Source organism: Cryptomeria japonica, chromosome 3 (genome assembly GCF_030272615.1).
Source record: "Cryptomeria japonica chromosome 3, Sugi_1.0, whole genome shotgun sequence".
In the NCBI taxonomy this organism is placed as follows: Eukaryota; Viridiplantae; Streptophyta; class Pinopsida; order Cupressales; family Cupressaceae; genus Cryptomeria; species Cryptomeria japonica.
In genome coordinates this window covers 286599316-286626372 of record NC_081407.1, presented here as the reverse complement: position 1 = coordinate 286626372, position 27057 = coordinate 286599316, and the positions used below count along the sequence as shown (strand labels likewise).

Here is a 27057-nt window from a genome sequence, read left to right as displayed (position 1 = left end):
ATAAATTTTAATGAGGAAGAAAGAACCATGCACATCACAAGAAATGTGATGTCCCCTTCTAGCTAGAAACATCACTCTAGCTTGTGATTAGCCTATCAAAGACCCTCGTAGGCTAGTAGGATTGGATAGAGGGTCACCTTGGCGTGGAGATCTTCCGGGGATAGAGCAGAGTACACTTTTGGGTTGCCAGAGTTTGTTTATGATGAGTTTTGCTTTGAGTTTGGCTTGGCCAGGCTATTTTTAGCAGTTGGAGATGGACCCCTGCTATTTTTAGCAGACATCACAGTCAGATGGGTGGTCAACTGGTGAGCTCCAGTTTCAGACGGCATAGCTAAATTCAAAATATTCATGGAGTTAGACAAGTTTGAATAACTTAGCATTTATTATTAAGTGATTTAATAATAAAGTTATAAAGTGACTTTATATTATAATCACTTAACTTGAGGGTCAACTCATCATTAGACGGGGCCATGTTTTTAATTAAATTATCTGAGCCAGACTATTGAAATATTAAAATTAAATGCCCATTTAATGATTAAAATCGTTTTGAGATCCAAAGTGAAATTAAATGAAACTACAAGCAAAATTGTAATTAAGAGGATTAGGGTACGATTTGCAAAAAGGATATATAGCGTTGAGTTTGGAAAGAAGGGGAGGATTGCTATTTTTTATTTTGGCATTTGTGAAATTGAAAGGGTTTTGCTCTGGAGACTAGGGTTTTCAGCCACCATTAGAGGATGTAGTTGCTTCAATGTTCACCATCTGAGCTGATGAAATATTCAGTGATATTTGGTCTCAGGAAGACTTCATTCAGAGGTCTTATTTGCATCTAATTGCGCAGAATTGAAGAATAAATTCATGAGAAATTGTTGCAGATTTATTGAAGAAATTTTGGTGATTAACAAGTACGGTACGGATTGCTACAGCACCTCCGTACGGACTGCTACAGTACCGCGTGAACAGTGCTGCCGTACGGACTGCTACAGTACCACGTGAACAGTAAAAAACTTTTAAAAATTAAAATTTGCAGTTTGCAGATTTTTCATCTACCGGGACAGCAAAAATCAGGTTTTTATCTTACATTGTAATGAATTTGTTTTTCAGGCATATTGGCCATAAAACAGAACAAACATTCCCTTGATAGTCTCGTAAATTAATTCCATTAGTAATATTATTGTTTCAGTATTATTTTAAGCATAGGAGTTTATTTCAGTATTGTATCATTGCTCATTATTACCAAAAAACCAAAAAAAAAATCCATAAACATTCAAAAACCAAAACAAATTCAAATCTACTGCATTCAAAAGAAACAGTCAGCAGAGGAGAGCCAAGTTGGGTTCTTACAAGAAATATGAACAGCTTGGAATTCCATAAACCTGTAAACATTTCTGCAGAGTATTTGCAACAATTCTGTATCTTACAAAATAAAGGAAAACTAGTCCCTTCGAATAGAACTTCAAAACTGGATGAATGACCTAGATTAAACAATACAAGTGGGCTAGATTCATCCCAAAAAGCATGACTATCCATACCTCGTTAATAAGGAGCATACCTCCCAACTAACTAACCAACTAATAACCATAAAGCTATCCCCCCCAAAAGTGCATTGCACGGAGCTCAAAAACTGAAAAGAGTACCCTGATAGTTGCGGAGAAATAACTAACTTTGGGAATGCACTTTTTACCATCCCAAGGTAGATGTTTTCCCTTTTTACAATAAAACATCATTTTCACCTTCTAAGTACCCTTTCCAAATATCCCACTTTGCAGCTCACTCTGCTCGAATATATTCTTGAAACCTTAGATAGATGGAGTATATCTCATCAAAAGGAGGAAGAGGGGGATTATTAATTCGGAATTCAATGTCCACACAGTGACTATTTATCCTCCCAATTTTCTCAACCCAGTCCAAATTCCTAGTCTTGAAATCCCTTATTGCTGCGCGTGGCTTGCTGGCGAAATCTATATCTTTCTTGGAATATGGAGTTCCATCTTTCTTCAATTGGTCCTTCCAACGTACCTTCATCTCGTTGCTCTCCATATCAGCTTTCCAATCATTAATCAAAACCTTCAGAGCATCCTTACAAAAGGTTCCGACGTCGAGTAGAGTCGTCTTACTCTCCACCCATCCCTTGTTGATGTAGTCTATGATGTCACTCTTCATACCTAAAATCCGACACTAGTTTCCAAAGGTGTCAATATCATGAGGTCCGAGGATCTTTTGTAGCATGGAAATCTGGGAACGGGTCCAAAATAATGCCCTGACGATGATGAGAGGCGTATCAACTGCCTTCTTAAGTTCCCTAACTTTGTCCCTGATGGTCTGCAATCGTTGGCAAGCTCGCTTTGTGCCCGATCTCATGCTAGTTGCCTCCTTTAGTACCGGATATCCCATTCGTGTTATATCCTCAATCCATTACCTAGTTGCCTTGGCGGTGTCTCAGACACTCTCAAACTCAACATTGGTTCTCTGAGCCAACACTATAGGAGGAATGTAGGCCTCATTCGTGTTCTGCAGCGGCTTCAACAAGTGGTCTATATAATTCTCAGCTTGCAGTGCATGAGCCTTGTACATTTATCGCTTGACAGTCATCCTTTCCAATCGATTTAGTATGGTGTCCACAGAATCCTTGAATTCCTCCACCTCCTGACCTTTAGTCACCTTTCCCATTGGGATAGACGTCACATTGTAATCTACCGGGGCTATCTCTTCTGTGGATCTACGTTCGGGTGGAAGAGCAATTTGCACCATTTGGTTCCTCTGAGCATCCTTGGTAACTTTGGAGTATGTCCTTGGTTTCTTCTTCCCTTTAGCTTGTGGTTCTCCTATCCAAGAGAATAGGTCATCCAGGTTTATGGGTGGCCTCACTGCAACTTTCCTCTTCATTTGGGATTGCAACCATGCATGAGGGGTGGGTTGTCCTGAAGTGACCGCTAACTCCCTACTTTGCTCTCCCGATGCCTCAGCACATTCACTATCTATCCGTGGTTGATCAGTCATGGAAAAGGGCTGATCTGGCGCTGTATCTTGCTCTTTGCATACAATTAAGTTCTCTCCTACCCCACTTAGCACTTGTTGAGTGACCTCAAGTGACCTCAAGTACCTGCTGTTCTTCAAGCACTTGTTGAGTGAGCAAATGGCCTCCTTACTGGTATCTTTTTCTTGTGTAGGAGCCTCAGGTGACTGGCTCTTATTTCCTCTAGAACTCTTTGATGCTCACATTCCTTTACTAGCCTTCATCTTCATTCTCTTCTTTTCAGGCCTCTTCTCAGTGTCTTTTTCCTTTACAACACTTGATGCCTCTTCTTCTAATGAGTGAGACTCAAAGCCTCCCATTAGGTTGAAGGTGAATTGTATCCCATCATGGGTCAACTTCTGAATTTGCTGATATAGCCTGGCATCCGTAAATCTCCTAGGGCCTTCCATTAAGGCCTCCAAATCTGTGACCGGATCTTGAGACTAGTCGATTGAAGGTAGGTGGTCCTTCACTGCTTCATAGTCCTGGAATTGTAGGCAATTCCCATAGTCAACTAGCTGATCTGGGGCTTGGGCATACTCAAAAGTCCTGATTTGATGCACATTAAGCCTTGAGTATTCCTGCCGGCAAACTTCAAAGTCATCCGCGCAGCTGGCCCAATAATCCTCTATATTCATTTTGTATCTATAATGCCTGCCATAAGCCTTCCTTCCTAAACCAATAGGGTCGAAGTTCTTCCTAAAGGGGTGCTCGTGTAAGCAATAGGATGCCAGTTCCTCGATTGATTGCTCAGTCTGTGGGGGAGTCTTAAAATACTCATCATTGTCCCCTATGACCATTGGGAACGTGACTCCTGACATCTTCTTCTCCTTAAGGACTTGCCTGGCTGCATTTGCGTGCCTGGCAACCTCCAAGAGAATCATCCTATCTGTAGGCTACCGAGGGAGTCTGTAAGGAGAACCCTTGAAACTTGAGATCCTTAAGTAGGAGAAATAGGGGAATTGGATGTATCACGCTCAGTACTTCCATATTAGCGCGATGGCCCGTTTAGATAGACTTTGATGCAATCCTTCCTGCATTGTCTTGACCATGCGCATGGTGAATGCATCATTCACGCGCTCATATTGGCCCTTCGCATAGGCTACGTTGTTTTGCTCCTTCTGTTTTATGTTGTAGTAATGTAGTTGAGAGTAACAGTCATACACTTTCACCTGATTTGGTCCGTTTCCAATTTCACCTAGGCGAATCAATCTCAATAGTCTAGGGTGTCTTGCAAACATATATACCAAGTAGAAAGACATTGTGAAGTTTTCTTATCTGTGAGCTGGACTAGCTAGGTATAGATGTTATCACTAATGATTTGGGCCCAATCAAACTTGACCTTCCCCAGAAATACCTATTCTGTAAAATAACACATCCTTTCCTCGAACAGGTTGGAGTGAGGGAGTCCCATGACTCGGCTAAGCAGTGTTATCATATCTCCATTCTCAATGAATTTGCTCCTGTAGGCCTTTTTGGGAATCCTGGTGCTAGGGGGTCTTCTCTCCTTAAACCAGTCTTCATTTATTTTTCCCTTGCACTTATTGGGATTGGCCTCGTATGTCGTTTGAGCTTCTTCTATCGTTACTACAATTGCATCCTGTTGATGTGTCTTTTGTACACGACCAAACACAGAATAAAATACCTAGAGGTATCTTATCCTCTCTTGAATAAAGTTCCCGAATGCTGAAGATATCACAGAAGGATCAATCGGAGAAACTTCAAGGTTCTGTTATGTAGGATCTCTACTTGTGGATAAGCACCAGTGGTCGTTGTGTTTGCTGTTTTACAAGGGGCCTTATGTACTTTCAAGGAAAGCTTGTTCGTACAACTACTTTTCTAATGAGGAAACAAGATTCTTTTAATACCAACTGATGTTTCAAAAAGATCAAAAGATAAAGGTTTAAAGGAGATGAGACTAAACTAATCCTAAGAATGACTCAGTGATGATTGGTCTTGATAGAACTCTACCAATTTCAGTATTGCCAAAAGATTACAACTCTGCTAGAATTGGTGCGATCTTCTAAGGGGATTCAATGATTTTCAAGTCATCAATGTGATACATACTATCAGTAGGATACATATCAATACCTCCAACAATGATTGAACTTTCAAACAATCTTAATGTCTCCAGTTGACCACACAGGGCGTACTTACAATTAGTAAGGAGCTAGTGGTTTGGATTCTGAGTTTTACCAAAGATCAAGCACAACATTCGTCCTTCAATCTTAAAACTTAAATGCTATTTCTACTAAGAGTGATTCAAGAAGATAAACAACCATGAAAATAGCCACAGGGATTTCAATAAAACACCATAACTTCAATATTTCATTGATCTCATAACCAAATAAAACAGCAATTGTTCAACTTTCTCTCTTCACTACTTATTTCTCTGCTGCTAACAATATTAAACTTATTTCTCTTTTTTAATTCTAACTCTCTCTAACTCTTTAAAATGAAATGAGTGAGGGCTTATATAGCACTCTCAAATACAATGAATGGCCTGGATCAAAAGAAGATCAACGGTTGAGATTTTGACACCTAAAACCTAATTAGGGTTTGATACAAAAAAGTCCCCATTTAGATAAACATTATCAATCCATAGCCAATAAGAATTGGCACAAATAACGAGGAAACATAGCTTAATGGGAATAAAGTTGCCACATCATTTTATAACAGCTTTTCATCTAGAATTTTGTTCCCTTTCCTATGCTCTTTTCTAGCATATTCAATGAATCTGGACGTAATCCCCTCAATCTCAGCAATGGGAATTTCATGAAGATTCTTCATTCGTTCTTCCAAGTGGAGGACTTGATCAAAAGCAATGAGAAGAGTCGTCTCCCATCCAGGCTCTAGCTCTTTTGTTTTCTCAATCAAGAACATAGTAGCATACATCTGACCTCGCTGCTCCTCTGTGACCAAGTTCTTTTCCTTGCAAAAAATGATCTTGATCCTATCTTCCAACTCTTGGACATCCACATCTGTCTCGATCTCAATCCTTCTGTCAAGGATCGTACACAATACATCAAACACATTGTCTTGAATAGGGTGGATGGTGTCTTCAACTCATCTGCATCTGGTATTGATATCTTCGAAAAGAACTTCCTTCATCTGGAGTAAAGTTGACCACTGCAGAAGGCTATGGGCTTCTCCATCCATTATCTTCTCTTGTGCTAGAATCTGTCTCGGTGTCCTTCTTATCACTTGCAAGACCGGGATGACAACATCTCTAGTGTGAGCGAATGCATCTACAGTTATCAATAGATTATGAATGATCTCAAGAACCTGGATAGCCCAATGGACTGTCTTCATCATCCTTGTTGCAAATTCAATGGCTACCTTGTAAGATTCATCAATCCAAGAACTCATGACTTGGGCTAAGTTCTTCATCCTTTCTGCCTCATTTACCGATTCGGGAGGAAGTGCATGCAAAGGTGATATTGCTGGATCTTGTCGTCTCAATGGCTGACTAAGATGACTAAAGTACTTTCTCCAAGCACTAACCTCTCTTTCTAACTTCTTATTCTTTTCCATTTCTTCCTTGAGTTTGTCATTAAGTGCTCTCATTGAATCAATTGCTTCTTCCATGGCCTGCTCGGAGGTAAGTGGACCAAGATCAAATGTCTCTAGATCATATTCCTCTGCTAGAATCTCATCCTCATACTTGTCCACCACTGGTGTAGCTATCTATACCTTTCTGGATCCTGCTTCATCTGTAATTACCTTTGACATCTTTGTGGCCTTCCTCTTTTCAATCTCTTCATGGGAACTTCCTATGAGACTTTCCAAGTCGAACACTGGTTCTTCCTCTTCGACCACAACTACCCTTGTCAGTCTTTCTTTTAGCCAATCTGGAATAGAAGACTTTCTTTCCCTCACTTGTATTTCCTTAGGCAGAGGTCTATCTTCTCTGGGGGGCAAACATAGACTACTCTCCTTGCATTTCCATCTTGGTCCTAACTTTGGCCAAAGGAAAAATGAGTGTTTTCAAGAATTTCGCTCTGGACCATTTGGAAGGGTCAGGAGCGAAATTCAATTTTTAGGCTAAAATCCTCCATTTCCTTCACTTCCTATCACTCCCTAAGGTTAGAACATGTCAAACACTTCCATACATGCCTTAGAAGCTATGAACTTGGCCTTGATAAGTGAGAAATTGAGGTTTAAGGGGATTTTCGCTCTGGACCCTTTGGAAGGGATCAGGAGCGAAATCCCTATCCTTGGCTAGTTTCTCACCTAGGTTCATTTCATTTTCCTTCAAACTTGATCAATTCAACTTCCTTCTATCGCAATCAAGACAATCCATCATCCAACTGGGTCTAGGCAAGGTCAAACTAGGGTTTTAAGGCCAAGAGAAGGCTAAATGGAGGATTTCGCTTTGGACCCTTTGGAAGGGTCAGGAGCGAAATTCTCTTTCCAGGCTAGCTTTCATCATCTCAAAGTCTAAAACCTCTTCTCCAAGGCAAACATGCATCAAACCCTTCTCAACTATGCCTTAAAAGTCAACAATCTTGGTCATACCCTTGAGCAAAGTAGAGGAAAATTGGATTTCGCTTTGGACCCTTTGGAAGGGTCAGGAGCGAAAATCCATGCCTTAGGTCCAAATCCTCAACTTTTAATGCTTTTGATCACCTCTTAGGCAAGAACATATCAAAAACCTTCACCACATGCCTAAGGAACAAGACTTTTAGTGCAAACAAGGAGAAAAAAGGGTGTCTTCTTGGAATTTCGCTCTGGACCCTTTGGAAGGGTCAGGAGTGAAATTCATATTTTAGGTTGATTTCACACTCAATTCCATTCCTTTTCATTCCAGACTTGATCAACTTCATCTCTCCCTAGTACCATTATGTCTACTTGCCATCCACTTGACTCAAAAATCTTCATTTTCCATGTCTTAGGCCAAAATTGAGGGTCAAATGAGGATTTCGCTTTGGACCCTTTGGAAGGGTCAGGAGCGAATTTCCTCTTCCAGGCTAACTTCCGTCATTTTATTGCTTCAAACTTTCTTCCTAAGGCAAAAATGTATTCCAGTCTTCGACACCATGCAGTAAAAGTTTCAAACTTGGTCAAGACAAGGAGCAGAGCAGAGGAAATATGAATTTCGCCCATTTTTTTTTGCTCATTTTACACCTCAAACCTCCTTTCCTTGCCTTGGATATAACTTTCCAAGACTTCTTCAATCATTGTCAAGTGAATTTGCTCATCAATTCCTGAAATCGCCTCCTAAATCTCCCCTTGGCCACTGACTCATCCTAGTCGACTCTGACTTGGAAGAAAACAGGACTCTGACATGAAAACCAATACTTTGACCTACCTTGAATTGAGACCTTTCGTCCTTTAGCACAATCTATCCATCTTTAATCTCCCTGAAAGGTAAAACCTCTACAACAACCCTAGGGCTCAAGGTAGACAACATCTGACTTCCCAAATCCAGACTTTACTCAGCTTTGAAAGAAACCCTAAGACGAGCTCTTGGAGAGAAACCCTAATCTACCCAGCCCAACCGACCACTCACTCACTCCAAATCTAGCAAGTAGAGAGAAAACCTAGCTAAGGGAAAAGCAAAACCTAAGAAAAAAAGAGGGGGTCCCCATCCTAATGGGGCGATGTGTGAAATGGTCACAACACATCCTCAGGGAGTGGGGATGTCAAAGGCCTCTCCAATAGCTTCTGGGGTGAAATCAACCATCATTGTGTCGTTTGTCAGTACCACTGTGCTGTCCGACTAGTTCTTGGAGGCCTCTACAATAAGCTCATAATTTTGAATAGCTTGTGGAAAACCTGTTGCCTGTGCTATTCCACTTTCTACCATCCTCTTGACCTTCCCGTAGGCATTAGGAGCATACACCCCATCTCTGAAATGTTGGATATCCACTTGTCCAAAATTAGTGTCGCCTACATTCTCCCAGTTACTTTGAACTTTTGATTCTCCTATCACTTCATGATATCGATACTTCATTTTCTCTAACTTGTAGGGGTTGTCAACTCTGGGTGCTTGAGATTTCCTTGGTGTGTCAAATGCCTGGGAGGATCTTGCCACCTTGGGAGGCATCTACCTGCACACCAGGATGCGAATTACGAGGCAGATTTAAAAATGTAAGAGTGGTTAGCGGTGCCCAACAACGGCGTTAGTAACAAAATCAATAGATAATGAAACACCATGATAGCAAAAATTTGAAAAGTTGTTATGAAGTGCTTTTTGATTCGTTTAAATCTTGTTGCGCGACTAGGAATTGTGATTTTAGATGGTTTAAATTTATAAAGCTTTAAAATTTTGCTGATTTGGATGCACTTGCAGCTTGGGCGTTGTTTTTCTAAGGCATTTTAAGTTTCAAATTCATTTCTTTGTCATGGGGAGATTTTCAGCATTTTAAAAGGGCTTTGAATGATGTTTTGGAGTTTTCTCCTAATTTTAATTACATTTCCAAAAATTTCCTAGGTTGAAAATTTAAAGTATGGGCAGAAATTTAGTGGCATTTATGGCATCTATGCTTCGTTTTGAAGTTTCAGTCTTAGCTAAAATCCTCGAAATTTTCCTAAGCTTGGATTTTGAAAGTGCGATTTGAATTTTAGCAGTGCCTATTTGGCCTAGGGTTTGATGATTTTTTTTTTAGAACATTCGCAAAGGATATACTCAAGCCTAGATTTAAGCAACTATGGCATCCATCACGTGTTGAAAAAAAAGGAACCCCTTCACTGAAATTTTGATGCGTCGATGCATACTTGGAGGCGGTTGGAAATTTGATTTCTGCTGAAAGGCTTGTCGTTGAAATGCCTTGGTTCAGGCAGGCAATAAGGAACAAAGTCGGTGATCTTGAAGAAAAATATGAAATCTTTGCTCCTAAACAATTCAAATTCCTTCCATGATCATCTGAAACGCCCTCCAACTTCGACCTTGGCGAATGATTGGGGAAATGGCGGGGACTCTACCCTATTTGCTTCGACTTCCCTTGATGTCGACTTGGCCCTTCGAGGGGAAACTTCGACGAGTTTAGCATAAAATGTAGGCTTTATTTCTTTTTGCCCTCCTTCACTTCTCTTCGTGGTTTATGAAAGGGAAAAAATTGGCTATTCAAGAAGAAAAATGAAAAAACGCCCCCCTCATTTCTTTTTTAAAATAGCCACAGAGAAAAACTCGACCACTCAGGAAGAAATGCGAAAAATTATTTGTATTGCAAGACTTGCAAATTCATTAAAACCCTCGAACCCAACCTTGTTTACCATTTGCTTAACCTAGCGTTTGTTTTGAAGGGGAGGAACTCGGCCTTGTGAGGTGAAATGGGAACGCGATTCCTCTTACAAATGCCCCCTTCATTTCTTTGCAAAATTGCAATTTAGCCGATAAGGGGAGGAACTCGGCTTTGTGAGGTGAAATGTGCAACCTCAACTTCGAACTTTTCTTTCTTTCATTTCGTTGGCTTAAGAAGAAAGAAATCGGGGTTGATAGGGGAAAACGCCACGCCCTTGGGTTTTTGATTCGGTTATACGCCTTTAAAGGGAAAAAATTTGGCTTTTTGAGGTGAAAGTGTCAAAAGACACTTAGAATTTTGGAATGCCTCCTATTCGCTTGTCCGCTTTTTAGGAAAAAACTCGGCTTTGTGAGGTGAAATGTAAACTTCACCTTCTAACATTTTAATGCATTTTCCTTTATTTCACTTTGTCACTTAGCTGTTTTTTTAAGGAAAAAACTCAACTTTGTGAGCTGAAATGTGCAAAACTGACTTTAAAACGCCCCCATACATTTCTTTATCATTTTGGCTCTTAGGAGAAAGTTCGACCTTGTGAGTAAAAATGCAACTTGTCTTAAAAAGCGCCCACTTAGAATTTTAACTTTCCCTCCCTTTTAGTCTTTCACATCTTGGGGGAGAAACTCGGGCTTTTGAGGGAAAATGCGAAGCTCAGCCTTTTGTTATTTTGAAGCTCTTCCCTTATTGCCATTTCGCCATTTTGCCTCTTGCTAGGGATTTTTTGGCCTTATTAGGCGAAAGTGTAAGATAGGCACCTCGGTTATGTCTTTTTTAATTCGTTATTAGGCCAATAAAGGGGGAGTTTTGGTTTAGAGGGGACAAAGTGAGGAATGAATAATTTTTACCTTAAGTCGCGCACTAGGGAAAGTTTGACATTTCAAGGCAAATGTGCCATCTTTACTTTGTTTGAATTTGCCTATTATTATCATAAGGCCACCCTCAGGCATCTTGCCCATTTGAAATTCTTACCCTTGTTTCGTTGGAAATTCTTACCTTGCGCGACTCCTAGGCACCACAACATCTTTTAACTAGGTCTCCTCTCTTTCATATGCTTTCCACTCTGCAAAACTAGACAAAACTCCTACGGGACCTTGAAGAGGTAGGCAACAAAGGGGGACCTTGTCAACAACGGGGAGTGTGTGAAAGACCACCATCAAACATTTTGAGCCGCAGGCATCATGAGCAGAACTTGTTGCCATTTCTTCTATGTTGATCATCATTCTCCCACCATTCCTCGCTATGCGTAGTGAGTTTCAGGTTCAGGTTGTCAACCTCCTCTTCAGTTTCCTCGAGCAGGCCTTCATCCCTCATATACTCCTTCACTCACCCTTCCCTCGGGGATTCCAAAATCCCAGCCAGATGTTGCAAAAAGTTTATGCTTTGCTCAATTTCATTCCATTGGCCTTGCAACATTTCCAGTTCTAGGGTTTGCGCAATCATATACTTCCTCACTTCCCCACCTTGGCCCTTTGACATGTAGTAATTTTGTGGCAAAGGAACCAACAAATTGCCATCTACATTGTCCAAGGCGACATCAATTTTCCCCAGGAAGGTTTGTTTGAAGAGCATTTGGTGCATCTTCTTGGCTCAGATATTGGCTTTGAAATCACTGATAAATAACTTCTAAAAAATTATTCATCAAGGCCACTTGTTTGATTTTCTTATTTCGCAAACTTATCTTGGTACTCTTGTACTAATTGTGTCTGGTGCAATTTAGGGAGGGTTTTTACAAAGTCTTCAAATGCACTTTGAACAAAGGGAAGGGGTGAGGGACTTCCTTGCAAAAGTATATCGATGTGACAAATAGTTGATATTTTCCAACCATTTAAACCATTTGATGGTGTCATTTCTCTTGGTGGAAAGTTGTAGAGAGCTTTTGACTAGTTGGAATTTTATGGATTGTAAAATATTGCTCTACTTTGTATGATGAACTAGCTGGGTCTTCTCCATCAAATTTTGGAAAGTCTAGTTTAGGTTGGTGTTTTAGCCTACCCTAATTCTAGGGATTGGAAAACTCCTTAGTGTTAGAGGGCTTATCCATGTCAGCTTGAAAGCGATCAAACCTGTTGAGCGTGTTGAGCATGTCAGTGATAGACGAATGCATGGAATTGATTACTCTAAACATCTCCCTCAAGCTGATCTAGCTTGGAGAGGTGTGCGTCCCAATCAAATTGCTGTTGTTGGACTCTACCATTGACAAATACCAAAGAGAGCACCAATTGGCCTTGTAATTTGCAAGCCACCAGCTATAGTGAGTATTCAAAGTTATGAGAAGGGTTACTGGAGTCATATGGTAGATGATCGGGATGATAAGATAATTACAATGGGTTGCTTGTATGAATGAGGTAAATAGTGGGCTGGGCTGAAAATAAGGGTACCGTTGATGGTGTTGTTATGCACTATGCAACACAAAATAAAATACTAAGTATTCTATCCTCTCTTGAACAAAGACTCCCAAATGCTAAGTTGCATGATCAAGTGGGATGACTCCAAGGTTCTCGAATGTCAAGTCTTGGCATGCACTTGGATAGACTCATTTGTATGAGATGTGATATGGGATCACAAGGTGGCCTTATGTTGAATGCTTGAATGCTTTGAATATTGCTAGAACATGGGATTTCACTTGATTTGAAAAAAAAAAGGAAAAAGGATAGGGTTTAGGAAGGCTACTCTTAACTCTAAGAATGTAAGATCAAAGGACAATCTTTGGTGAAATTCAACTAAGTCTTGCTTTGACATGCTATGAACATCTCCACAAGGTTAGTGTGATCTTCTAAGGATAGCTTTATGATTTTCAAATCATCACCACAAGCATAGACACCATCAAGTTGATGTATATCAATGAAGAAGCGATATTAGAAGTTAAGTGTTGGCTAAGATGGATCCAGTTGACTACGCAAGGCACTTTAACATCGACGAGGTGTTAGTAGTATGGATGTACGAATTTCACCATTGGTCGTACACAAAGTCTTTCATTCAATTAACCAACATTAAACAAAGAAGTAGAGACCATGCAAATTGTTGAATCAACATATATATTTCACCATATCTTCAATGAAGTTTACATGTCCTTTGCAACAATGTCTTGGCAACAATCTTTGCCTTCTCTTCCTACTCTACTCTAATTGCTATTTGCTATTGAGCTACTAACTATTCTCTATTCACTATTCTTGAACTACTACTATTACATTTACAAAAGAAGAAGTGGAGCCTTATATGGTGCTCTCATTACAATTTGGTGGCTCAAATTGATTCACAATCAATGGCCAAGATTGAAAGATAGAAATTCGTTGTGAAGCATTTAATGCTTGACCAATGATAAAATTACATTTGATAGGACACATGATCACCTTTGAAAATTCAACCAATAGACGATGGCGGTAGGTACCTCGAACTTTGTGCCCATGTGGTAGTTATCTTCTTGTAGGATGAGTCAGGTTCATTGAATCTGGACGCCTTATCATGAAATGATATGATTGGATAAGTGATGATTGGGCACCACCTCAACTTGCTTGACTTTTGTAACTCATTACAAGTTGTAATTGAATGAATGAGGCATATCTCTTGATACTCAACATTATCAAGCTCTTGATGTGATGATGACTTCGCTCAAGTTGATCTTCTAACTTTGATTAACTCTTCTGCAACTATCTCTTGTCTCGATCACTCGCATTCTTGAGCTTTCATCTAGCTATACTGACAATGATTCTTGGATTTCCGAAGGAAATTCAAGATTGTGAAATTTCCATCCTTGAGTGCTTGATGTTGATGCTATCCTTTGCCTTGATGTCGCTTTTCATTACTCCCCATGCTGATTGCTTGCATCAGACCTTGTCATTGCCTTGGGAGGACCTCGTTCTTGTCTAGGACACCTTGTTCTTGTCTTGGAAGAACCTTGTGCTGGTCTAGAACGCATTGATGAGAGTTTGTTGTGTTCCGACCATCCTTTGCCTGTAAAAGTTGTCTAAGTTAGTTTCACGAAATGATAATTGCTTACAAGTAGAAATCCATCACCTAGGCTAAGAATTCCCAACCTTAGAATAATAAGCTTTAAACCCTAGGTTGCATCTCTAGCCCTCAATTGAATATGATCATCTTGAGCTAATAATAATATCTTATAAAGAGTTCCAAGATCAAAATATAATAAAGAAGACTCCATCAAGCAAAATCATATGAAATTGATTAGACGAGAAGGTGGATCAGCATTAAACATACTCTGATTTTTTGTCAAAATGAGCCCACCCTAGATATGCAATTTATTTCAGAATAAACTGATATGCCAATTTTATTGTTCTTTTGACGAAATTGTACGTCCCTTAAGTGAAATCGCCCTTTGGTTGACCGCTGGATCTTGCCAAGCTGTGGTGTAGGCATGGTAGCTCCTTTCACACTCAATATTTGCACTCAATGCATTCGCTGATGTTGCTATGTCAGAATCGATACCTTTATAAGGCAATTTGCTGTAATATTTCTATTGCAAACGTGACCATATATACTTGAGATTAACATCGCTTGCTTTAGGGATTAATTCGCTTTGAAGAGACTTTATTGACTGCGGGTAATGATTGAATTCATCTCCTCCGATAATCACCTTGAACCTGAAAATCGCTGCCAAAGAGCGCATTCGCTTTGAAGTGTTTGATCAAGAATGGAATTCGTTGGTCCTTAATATGAGATGAATACGATTCACTGTGACCATGTGTAATTCGAACTTGAGCTGGATAATAAATGCCTTTATCAAACTCAAATCGCTGCTCTGAAATCAGAATCACCTTCTTTCAATCAAAATCGAATGAAGGAGTACCCAATATCGCCAAAGATAGACTCGCTGTGGTTACTTATGATCTTATCCTGATCAGAAAGTCGCCATCTCAAGGATGAATTTGCTGGTGAATAAAGATAATTCAGTCTTATCAAGGAGAGAGGCAATATCAAATGAAATGATCAATATAAGCTTATAACTGTTTGGGAAGATATGATACCTCATCACAAATCGCTAGATGACTTTCATTTAATCTGATGCAATTAAAACAATGAGGCAACCTGGTCGCATTCATTCAATATTGCCTAGCTATCAATTTCACCTTTTAAATGAAAGCATCCTTTCTCAAAATCGTGGGGAGTCAAGGAAGATCAATTCGATACAAATCGCTCTCTCACATTGAATACCTTGTAATGTGAATCCCAATATTAAATGAAGTTTGATCAATTTGCATGTGAAAGCTTCGAACTTTAAAACCCAAATCTTAAATGCAGAAGCTTTGTGATCAAAATGCAAATGCCACATATTTAATGTGTTGCAATCATCTTTTATATCCATGTCTAGAACTTAAAAGTTTGAATTAAATAGAAACAATCTGCTATATCAAATTTAATGATTTGGATTGATCTCCTCAATTGGGGTTATCAATTTGTAAATGCTCTTCACCTGTGTGGCGACTTCCATTTAACGCCTTGCATTCAGGTTTTGAAATCGTTTTTGATTCATTGCATTCATTGAATGACTTGCATCATTTTGAAGTTCAAGGAGTTATCCTCTAACCATAGATCATCGTGGTCAAAGGACAAGGCGTTCTAGCTTAGAACGAGTGGTGTTCTAGCCTAGAATGGATAGCTTTCTAGCTCAGGACGACTGATGTTCTAGCCTAGAACAGGCGGTGTTCTAGCTTAGAACGGTTGATCATGCAATTGTATAAATGCTCTAAGTCAAAGGACGACTGATGTTCTAGCCTAGAACAAATGGTGTTCTAGCTTGGAACGACTGATGTTCTAGCCTAGAACGGATGGTGTTCTACCCAAATTTTGATGGTCGTGCTCAGCTGGAAATTGTCAAAATCTCAAGTCGCACATTGCCTAAGGCAAAGGAACTCATTCTCATCCTTAATTTGCCCTTTGTCATTGTCTTAGCCGACTTAGCATAGCAAATGAAAATGATAAATTTTCAGCCTATCCCTTCTTCAGAAAAGAAAAAAGTCCCAATTGGAAATCATCGATTCACAGTTCGCTGTTTAAAGTGATCAGAAGAAATGCGATCCGTGCCATTGAAAGGTCAAAGGGAAGTCGCAAGGCTTAGTTCGTGTTTGAAGTAAATCGCAAGGCTGAGTGAAATGGCATTATAAATGCCTCTAAACATTATCGCTGTCCATTGTTTAACTGGTGGGACCCAAGCAATGCCACGTTAGAAGAAAGGAGTTCTTGAAATTTTTTTTTAACTCTCCATGTTAAAGTTTATGGTGGGGGCCAGCAATGGCACGAAGGAAAGGAATTAAAGGTAATGAGGTGGAAGGGGTGTGTAGTGAAGAAAGGATGCCGTGGCAAGGAGAGATGAGGAGATGTGATAAGAGGAAGCCATGAGGGTAGGGAGGAAAGGAGACGGGGGTTATAAGGAGTGCTGCGGTAAAGGATAGGAAGTTGGGAGGTATAAGGGGATGGTATGAAGTTAGGAAGTGGAAGGTATAGGTGACGGTGAAGGGTAGAAAGGTAGGGGAAGTGGTAAGGAGAAGGTGTCAGGTGATTGGGAGGCATAAGGGATAAAGAGGTAAAAAGGGGGTAGGCTGGGATAGGACTGGGGTATCAAGGATGGCAAGAAGGGTGGGTTAGGATGGATAGGGGTAGTAGGTGGGTAGGCTAAGGGAGTATAGATAATGGATGGGTAGGATAAGAGAGTAAGAGGTTAGTGAGGGTTATGCTAAGGGAAATAAGGGGGGTAAAGAATATGAGATGAGGTTAGGGGATGTAGGGAGTGGTAGGTGGGAGACCCAAGATAGGAAGTGAGGGTGAGAGGAAGTAAAGGGAAGGTAGGTGAGGGATAAAAGAAATGTAGGATGGATGGGGAATGGGAGAAGGTGAGGTGAAAAGGAAGGTTAATTAGGAAATGGGAAGGAAAGGGAGATGAAGAGTGGGCTAAGGAAAGGAGTAGAAAATGGAAGGGCTGTGGGATGAAGAGGGAGTGAAGGGTGTGAGATGGCAATGGGAAGAATTCAGGCTTCGGCATCCACTGGTAATACTAGGAGAGGCAGGTTGGAAGCTTTGTTGGACAAAGGAAGTGTCGTACCTCATGTCATCCTAATGAGAGAGCCTAGACTTGATCAGCTCCTGACAAACTACACTTCTTCAAAAGAAAGGCTGATAGCCAAAAGACTCCACAACTAACCTAGAAAGCAGAAAAAAGTGGGGTAGTCAACTAGTCTAGTTAATTCTAGATTAAAAGAAATTGTCTTCAGAGCTTGTCAAACTTGTGGACTGTAGAGGACCTGAAACTGTTGCAGTATCTCACTCAAGAACCTGTTATGGGGATTCACTTCTATGTTCTAAGCAAGTTGGAATTTTAGAGTGCTGTCCCAAGTCCCAGCAGTGTAATATCATAAAACTGCTCAGTTGTCCCAAATTCTGATTGCCGATGCCTAGATTTGATTGCACAGAGTAGGGTATAAGAGGGAAGGCTTTTACAGGATGTGTCTAATCTATGGGCTCTCAAATATAATGATTCTATTAGTAAATAGAGTTAGCCCAATGTTTTAGAGCAATAATTGTGGATGATAGATTGTTCTCTTAGCTCACTATTCGATCTTCTAGGTATTATGTGAGTAACTTTTTTGGGCTAATTGCTTGTTGGTGCATCACAGCGTTTAGATGGCTGAAGGTTGCCCAGGGTTTGGTTTCAAAAAAAATCCTATGATGTCTTCTTATATACTTGAGTGTGCATGGAAGCTCATGGCCATGTATAGAGGCTGTTTAAGGCCTGGGCATTGCAGTCAAAGCATTCCTCACTTCACTAAACATGGGGAATCTTGCTTAGCCAAGAATGACACCTTTTCTGAGGGTAGTGGAAAACACACAGCACAAGGTTTTTAACCTAAATATTAAAAAACCTTCTTGTGCGGGAATAAAAGATTGGGCAGATCTTAGGCAAGATATTTAGTGCCACTACTTCTGTAGATACTTTTTGATCACAAAGAACTTGAGAGGGTGAGGGGAGAGCATACAGTGGACAGTTGTAGAAAGCTCTAAACTTGTAGTGCTGGTGCAGAAAATGGTCCGGGAAAGAGCTCTAAGACCACTTACAAGGAACTTACAAGAGATAAAAAGACAGTTTACACAAATATAGTCAGAAAAGAGAGGAAAAGAATGTTTTATATTATCTTTGCATTGCCACTTCAAGGGGGCAACTTTCAATAGAGCATACACTCCAATCACAAATTTTCAAGATACCTTCCAGTTGGGAAGAAATTACAACATAGTCTTGCTAAAGACAACTACTACTATCCCATGCATGTGGGATAAATACTTTTATTTTAATTCACTATATGGTGACTTACAAAGCATATGCACCCAGTATAATACAGAATAATAACCAAGACCTATAACAGAATGGAGGTTCATGACATTATTTTTTAAATTTGTATACATGTAATGTATAGTACTGGTTAAGGATATATGTAACAGGGGGAAAAGAAACCATTTGCAGTTTTAAACTCTACTACTATACACATTCCTTTCAAAGATAAGAAGGGAAATGATTGATGAAAAATTGAAATCAAATTATTGTGGTTTGAAGTGCCTGTTCAAGGTTGGCATGGATTCAAATAACGATGAAAATATTACAAATCACTTCAGAGATGTAGTAAATTATTTTGATTTCTTGAAAATCCATGTAAGATTTTTTTCTTGATATAAATATTGAAAATTGATTGTGATTTCAATAATTATGCACTGTGGAAGCTTGAAATGTCTAATAAAAATCTTATTCTGGAATTGTGATTTACAATTGGTGTTCGTATCAACTTAAAGCACCTGTCTCTCCCTGGCTTTAATTCTTCATACACCTGAAATACAGGTCTAATATATCTGGTTATTATTATATGCCACTTGATACAGGCATTAAGAATTAACCTAGCTTTGAGAAAGTTTTGGATTGACATTTACTTGTAAACTCACTATTTAATTGTGTATGCATTCCCAGTTATATGCTATCTTATTTCCTGTAAGAATCTCTGCTGGACTTCAATGACTTGAAGGTGCATGCCATAGCATCTTTTATAATTAAAAGGCTTGTTATTTGGATCCATTGCAATGTGTTGAATTTCATTACAATACTAGGATCACAAGAAGATGACCATGCACAGTAATTATAGGGTGTGCTTGATTAACCATGGGCAATGATTCAGGTCATTGTTGCCCTCCCAACCATAGACGATATAAGGCTATCGTCTCCCTCGAGCACAAAATTATCTCTCTCTATATATATCAAATATGAACAGCAAGATGCTTTTACAATGATCAAGTACAAAGGCCAATGTGAATCGCTTCACTCCTTGAAGCTATATGCTCAGATCAATTTACAATGCACAGCTGTGTATGCAGTCCGCACTGCATTAATGTATCCAACCTATGAAGAATGTGTTCGATCAGCCAACAAAGAATACGATCTGCCAAGTAGTGTATTCGCTCTCCCAAGGAATGATTTCGCTGATGATGATTTAATTCGATCTTAGATATATGAAAGTCGATCTGCTGATGATAAACATGGACTGCATATAGGAAATCTTCCACACGATTGGAGTATCTTCCAAATTCCCCAAATGAAAGAGGTAGCATCCCTCTTATACACGCCATAGTGACTCTTCATGAAGAGTCGGCTTCTTCAAGGGCAACGTGATCCTTCATCAAGGGGTGGCGGACAATATCAATTTGGAGACGTGTCTAACCATGGGTGACGGGTGTGTGTCTTAACCGATGCTTAGTTAAGGACTTAAAACAAAACCGCTTCATAATGTATATTACTTGCTTTCTCTAGAGTATACACGGGTTCATGATTGTCTAAGGCCGATAGGCCAATTAAACAATCATGTTTGCTATGTTGGCCAAGGGAAGGATCCGACCATAGCTATAACTTCAACACTCCCTCTTAGCTAGGGAGGAATCCTTCTAGATGTCTATAAGTCACATCACCTCAATGTGATGACTAACACAATGACTACACTCATGTGTATGAAAGAAACTTATCATCTCATTGTGATAGCATATCACCTCATCATGATGTTTGACCACAATTTCTACTCCCATATGTGGAAAGGAAAGATATCACCTCACCGTGATATCAACCATCATGGCTTCTCTCATGGATGGTGAAGAATAGATATCACCTCACTTTGATATCAACCATCATGGCTTCTCCCATGGATGGTGAAGAATAGATATCACCTCACGTGATATCCACCATTATGGCTTATATATAGATATCTCCTCATTTGATATCCACCATTATGGCTTATCCATAGATATCACCTCACGAGATATCAACCATTGGTCCATTATTGTGAGATCTTCGCCTCACAATGATGGTAAGATGCACAAGTGTTCATCATTGTGAGATCGTCATCTGATATTCACCATGGCTCATCCAGGGGTAAACACACAAGACAAGAAGATCACCATGGACTTTCTCATGTGGTGTTGTCATGACGTCACACACATGACATCCATATGAACCATATCAGAGGGTGGAGATAAGGGCTTACATCTCAAGTCTCTCTCAAGGAGAAATGCATTAACAAGAATTTACACATTAAGATAAGAATACATTAGTATATATATAAACAGATATAAACAAATCAATGAAGCTGAGATTCAATCTTGGCTAGGGCTTCACTCTCCACCATACCAAGCTTATCTCGAAAGTACACGGACTTACAGTCCATCATGCCAAATCTCTTCAGGATGACTATAGTGTACTTACCCCGACTCAAGAAGATCTCATGCGGTCTCTGCCAAACTTCCAGTCCCAAGAAGTAGTGCATAACGCCAAGATCTCAAATTTAGAGGCTAACTCCCTCTGACACTGAGTGATGAGCTTCTCTGCCCTAGTGAGAAATAAGTCATCAACATGAAGGACCAAAATCAATGCCTCACTATCAACCACCTTTATGTTTACACCATCATTCTTGGTGAATCCCATGCTCACCAAGTATTCATCTATCCAGGAATATCACAACCTAGGTGACAACATAAAACCTTCAAGCCTGATCACTAGAGAAACCATCTCGACATGGTTCACTCCCTCTGAACAAATATAACCAAGATCCTCGGAAGTCAATTGAAGTAGATCCTCTAGCTGCTCCCTCTGGCACAGAAGCTACCCTACTCACATGCTCCCAATTATGGAAGACATATTGCTCCAAGAGACTCCCATGTCTCCGAATATCTCAACTCATAACATCATCTGGCATGATCCACACATGGCTGAATGTGCTGGATTCAAGACCACCTTGGACCTACTGTCACAGCTCGGCAAGGAACTCTTGACACTCCTGTCACAACTTCTGTAAGTGCACTTGTACTCTTAGAAAGATTTCTAGCCATCTTTCTCAAGACAGGCAAGGTGGCAAGTTTTCAATGTCATAGCTGTCATAAGCAGATATCAACGCTTGGGTTGAGCATCTCGACAAGCTGTATAGGCCTCCCTCTCAAATCATCAATCTCATAAGATCAAGCCCTGCACAAATGCCTCGACAGCATGATGCATTGTACTTCTTTTCATACAAAACCCATTTCAAGGGCCAAGAAAAAGAACAAGAGCATAACGAGGCAAATAACTCTTATAGTACACATAGGAATACAAATAAGAGGCTGACTACGACAAGCAAAAAAAAAACTCAGAGATAATAACCAAGATAAATACTTATCTCATTATCCAAGCTCCATCTGGCTTTGGATAAACTTGCAACCCTTGCAAGTAGCATAACAGCAGGCCAGCCTTAATTACTAAGGTCTTCAAGCGTCCCCTTCAATCACACATACACTTTCACATACACTTGTAATAATCTGCTGTTAAACATAGCTCATAGCAAAAAAATGATAATGATAAATTAGATGTCTTAAATTGTATGTAATCATAGCTAAGGGCTACAGGACTCAACCTTACACATGGGCAGTTCTAGTTTCATGAACAGGAAGGCAACCATTAGTCCAATGCATACAATAGACAAATAACATGAGCATAAGCAATGCACCATATACTATCAGATAAATGTGGTAGTAGGGAGAAGACTTATCTAATCAGTTTGGTCCTATCATCCAATGAAGGTACTGATCTCGTATTTCAGTTGCCATTGACAGATGCAAATCTGCAAAGTTTCCAAGGCTTAAGATAGAAATGCCACTTCTATGAAGAGAATCATCAAAGTCTAGCTGGAAAGAAGTGGCCCCAACTTCCTTCTCATTATTCTTGGCATCGTCCTCAATTATAACTTGTATCCAAGAATCTCTCTCTACTCAATCTAAAGATGGACTCTATCCCTTGTCATATCATTCCACTCTTAAGCTCAAGCTCCTCCTCAAGACAGAGGGGATGCACTAACTGTGGCAATACTAGGATCACAAGAAGATGACCATGCATAGTAATTATAGGGTGTGCTCGATTAACCACGGGCAATGATTCAAATCATTGTTGCCCTCCCAACCATAGACGATATAAGGTATTGTCTCCCCCGAGCACGAAATTATCTCTCTCTATATATCAAATATGAACAACAAGATGCTTTTACGATGATCAAGTACAAAGGCCAATGTGAATTGCTTCACTCCTTGAAGCTATATGCTCAGATCAATTTACAATTCACAGCTGTGTATGCAGTCCGCACTGCATTAATGTATCCAACCTATGAAGAATGTGTTCGATCAGCCAAGGAAGAATACGATCTGCCAAGTAGTGTATTCACTCTCCCAAGGAATGATTTTGCTGATGATGATTTAATTCGATCTTAGATATATGAACGTCGATCTGCTGATGATAAACACGGACTGCATATAGAAAATCTTCCACACGATTGGAGTATCTTCCAAATTCCCCAAATGAAAGAGGTAGCATCCCTCTTATACACGCCACGGTGACTCTTCGTGAAGACTCGGCTTCTTCAAGGGCAACATGATCCTTCATCAAGGGGTGGCGGACAATATCAATGAGGAGATGTGTCTAACCTTCGGTGACGGGTGTGTGTCTTAACCGATGCTTAGCTAAGAACTTAAAACAAAACCACTTCATAATGTATATTACCTGCTTTCTCTAGATTATACATGGGTTCATGATTGTCTAAGGCTGATAAGCCAATTAGACAATCATGTTTGCTATGTCGGCCAAGGGAAGGATCCCACCATAGCTATAACTTCAACACAATGTACATGCAAAGCACTAGATTGTATCTGCAGGAAAAGGAAAATTAATTGTGGAAGGGAAGATCACCAAAGGAAGAGTAATTCATGCAAAAAATCAAGGAAGAAATTTTGTCTTTCTGTTATAAGATGTCAGATTTCCATTGGTCCCCTGCAATCTTGTTATGGATCCACCTTATCGTAGAATTGTTAAATGATTGCTTATTTACAGCATGCTCTTCCTTTCATTTGCTATGTTTTGAATGAAATAGAGAATCTATCGAAATCTATAAGTGTTTCCACAGGTCTTAGATGTAGAAGTTTCATCTTAATGCATTCTTGGATTATATCAGATTAGATATTATTGAAATTAGAGGGACAAAGATTAAGATGATTTGCCTACAAAATGCTGTTCTGATTGTTTTTCATGTAAAGTTTGAATTATGTGCTCTTGGTATTCAGGTATCTTACAAGTGGCTCAGCCGTAATTTTTCAGTTCCATCAAATTCAGCTAAAAGGTAGTTGGTAGAATTAGTATATCGTTTATTTCTATTCTCAATTCTACACTTCAATGATGTTTTTAATATTGTAAATGCCAATATGGGTAGGTTGCTTCAGGAGTTTGTTGAGCAGAATGGTGATGGTCTTGAAGTTATATATGCTATATCTGGGTGGTCCAAAACAGAACCAGGGTGCTACTCTGTACGACTTGTTAAAAAATCTAAGCTTGAAGGTCAAAATTCTGAGCTTTTCTATCTAAATGCATGCCACCCATAGGTGCATTAGAGAATACAGGAATTTTGAAGATAGTATCTAGTGAGATTGGCATTCTGTCATTTAAATGAGTTCATAATTTACCTTCAGGTTTTGGAAATTCTTTCATAGAAAAAATAGTGAAGCATAAAAAAGAACAATATATTAGATCTATAATTAAAATTATTTCATCACTGCTAATTTCTGAACTGGGAGATTGTTATAATGTGTGTTTTCTGCCATCTTGGGTGTCCTTTTCTATTTTTGATTCAATTTTATAAAGCATACGGATTTGTTTCTGGAACTTCTGTTTTCATTTTTGAATAATTTAGCTTACTAGTATTGATCTGAATCACGTTCTGCTTGTTACAGAAGACATGGAGGGAAGAGCTATTTAATTTTATCAAATGTTACTAGGTGGTTTTGAAACATAATAGATTAGAAAAGTAACCTTATTCAGTATAAGATAAATTTTTAGATAGCCTGAATTTGGCTAAACCAAAGGAAAAATGTGTTCCATCAAGAAAACTTGCAAATAGTGGTAAGCTTGATGCTGATGTCAATGCCTCGTGAAGTTAAGATAACAATTTACCTAGTTCTGTTTCATGGTACAATACCAATCCCATTCTTTCCATCAGTTTCATTTGGAATTCACTACAACCTTGTTTCTGAGAGTTTCAATGATTAAATAATAAAAGTGGATTTTTTATTTTTTTTCCCAAAAATGCTTTTTGCCAGTAAGAAATTTGAATTTTACCTTAATTTCCTGTTTTAATATCCAAATTTGAAGTTATAGATGATATAGAATATGCCAATAATTATCCTAATGTCTTATTATGTGCAAGGACATGTCTCCACCAAATGGAATAATTATTGAATGGGTTTTCTCGTCTCATTACAATGATTCATTTCAGGAATGTTTTAAAGTTAAATGTACATGCCTCCAAAGTCATCCAGCTCTCTTGTAGAACCAAAAGCAAACAACTTCTAATGGAGCCACTGTGAAATATCTTGGATTGACGGGCTTGTATCAGCCTGCTTTACCATTGAGTAACCCATTGTTTATGTTGCCTCAGGCAAGGCCCTTGGAGGCCTCTATTTCTGTGATTATACAAATAATCCACTTAGCAGCAAAGGTCTCAGCCCTGTCAACAAACATCACTGGTGTACAAATCACTATAAGGTGAAATAAGTCTCTTCTCTCCTATGTTCCATGGAGTTTCTGGGACAGGGATGGCAAGGGATGGCGGGACGTGTTTCCGGTACAGGGGTACTTTTGGGCCATTTTCTAGGGGACGGCTGTAAAAAAAATAGGAGGATTTTTAAAAATATAGAGAAATTTCAAATATGCATATCATAACAATGAGAAAGCATTCATCATAGACATTAATATATAGCATTAGACTTCAATTGAGATTTCACATGAGAATCAACAAAGTAGTTAGGCAATGCATTGCAATTTAACATGGTACTAGATATTGCTGATGTAAATCTGATTTAAATTTTATGATTACAAAATCAGCTTGCTGCTATAATTCAAAATGAGGCCAAATATTATTGATAATTCATTTAATCTTGTACCAAACCCAAATACTTCACATCATGATGAATGTAGCTGAGGATGATCTGTAATCATGCTGAAACTGCTGTAATGACTGTCAAAACAGAACTAAAGCACAGTGAAATCTCATTCAAATCATATCAGGATGCTGAAATCAAACTACCCAGAAGCACCAAACTGTGATGTCCCCTTTTTGTTGACATCAGTTCTTTAGTGAGGATTAGCCTATTACCTTGACCCTCGTAGGCTAATGGGATTGGTTAGAGGGTCTTTTGAGGATTGGTATCATCCCCAGTGTTCAGAGTGCTTCAGTTTGGTCTTCGTTTGGCATCATTCGGACGTCATTTGCTCTACTTACTATTTTTAGTAAGTCTTGGGATGTTAGAGATGGACCCCTGCTATTTTTAGTAAAGGGGGTATGGTCATATGCAGTCTCCTCATGTTAGCTCCCAGTTCATACGGTGTTCGAAAATATAGAGTATTCATGGAGATATTAATGTTTAATTGGCTCAATTAAACATTAATTATTTGGAGATTATATTATTAAGTTATAAAATGACTTTATATTATAAAGCACTTAAATGAGGGTCTATTTATCATGAGAGGGGGGCCAAGTTTATTAATAATTTATGAGCACATAACCCAAGGTTTAATTACTTTATTGATGCCAATGAAATATTATAACATTTTAATGTTAATTAAGAGCTTTTTGAAGAAGTTCGAACTTCTTGAGGAAATATAAGTGTGCAAAAGGAATCGAACTTGATTATGTAATTGGAGTTTTTGATTGAAGTTTCTCTGGAGCATTGAAGTGTAGAATACCAAGGGTTTCTGCAGGATTCAAGGCTTGTCGGCATTGGAGAGCGTGGCTTCTTCATTGTAACAGCATATAGAGGGTGTGCAATATCATTTGATTATGCTTGTGAGAGTTGGCTTCATTCACGAGTCAATATTGAGTTGATTGGGGGGTTTATTTCAGAGTTTGTTTGTAGATTGAAATAGACTACAGTGCGCTACAGTGCCGTGAACAGTGCACATGAACAGTGCGCTACAGTAGTTCGAATTCTATAGAAGGGGATTTAGAAAGGGTGAACAGCTATACATATTTGACAAGGGCTTTGCATATGAGGAGAATCAAACCAATATATCAAGGCAGCCATTGAAATTCCAGGTTTTCTATCTATGGTCATTGTATTAGATAATCATTACTTCATTGCATCATTTGCTATTATGATTATATCATGAAATACTTGGAGGTTGCATTTGTTTAATGGAGATATAAGTTGCATATTCCACATTCATGGTAACATTCAACATTGATCAGCCACTTAGCT

General features: G+C 39.2%; 1 protein-coding gene across 3 annotated transcripts in view; it reads left to right on the top strand.

The window, feature by feature from the left end:
- The window catches only part of LOC131068522 (uncharacterized), a 43423-nt gene that overhangs the window by 7310 nt on the left and 9056 nt on the right, over window positions 1-27057 (top strand). For all 3 annotated transcript variants that reach the window (XM_058003711.2, XM_058003709.2, XM_058003710.2), the window contains exons 2-3: window positions 23872-23927; window positions 24018-24142. In XM_058003711.2, coding sequence (XP_057859694.2) covers window positions 23872-23927; window positions 24018-24142 — 181 coding nt within the window. The remainder of the gene's footprint in view (window positions 1-23871; window positions 23928-24017; window positions 24143-27057) is intronic.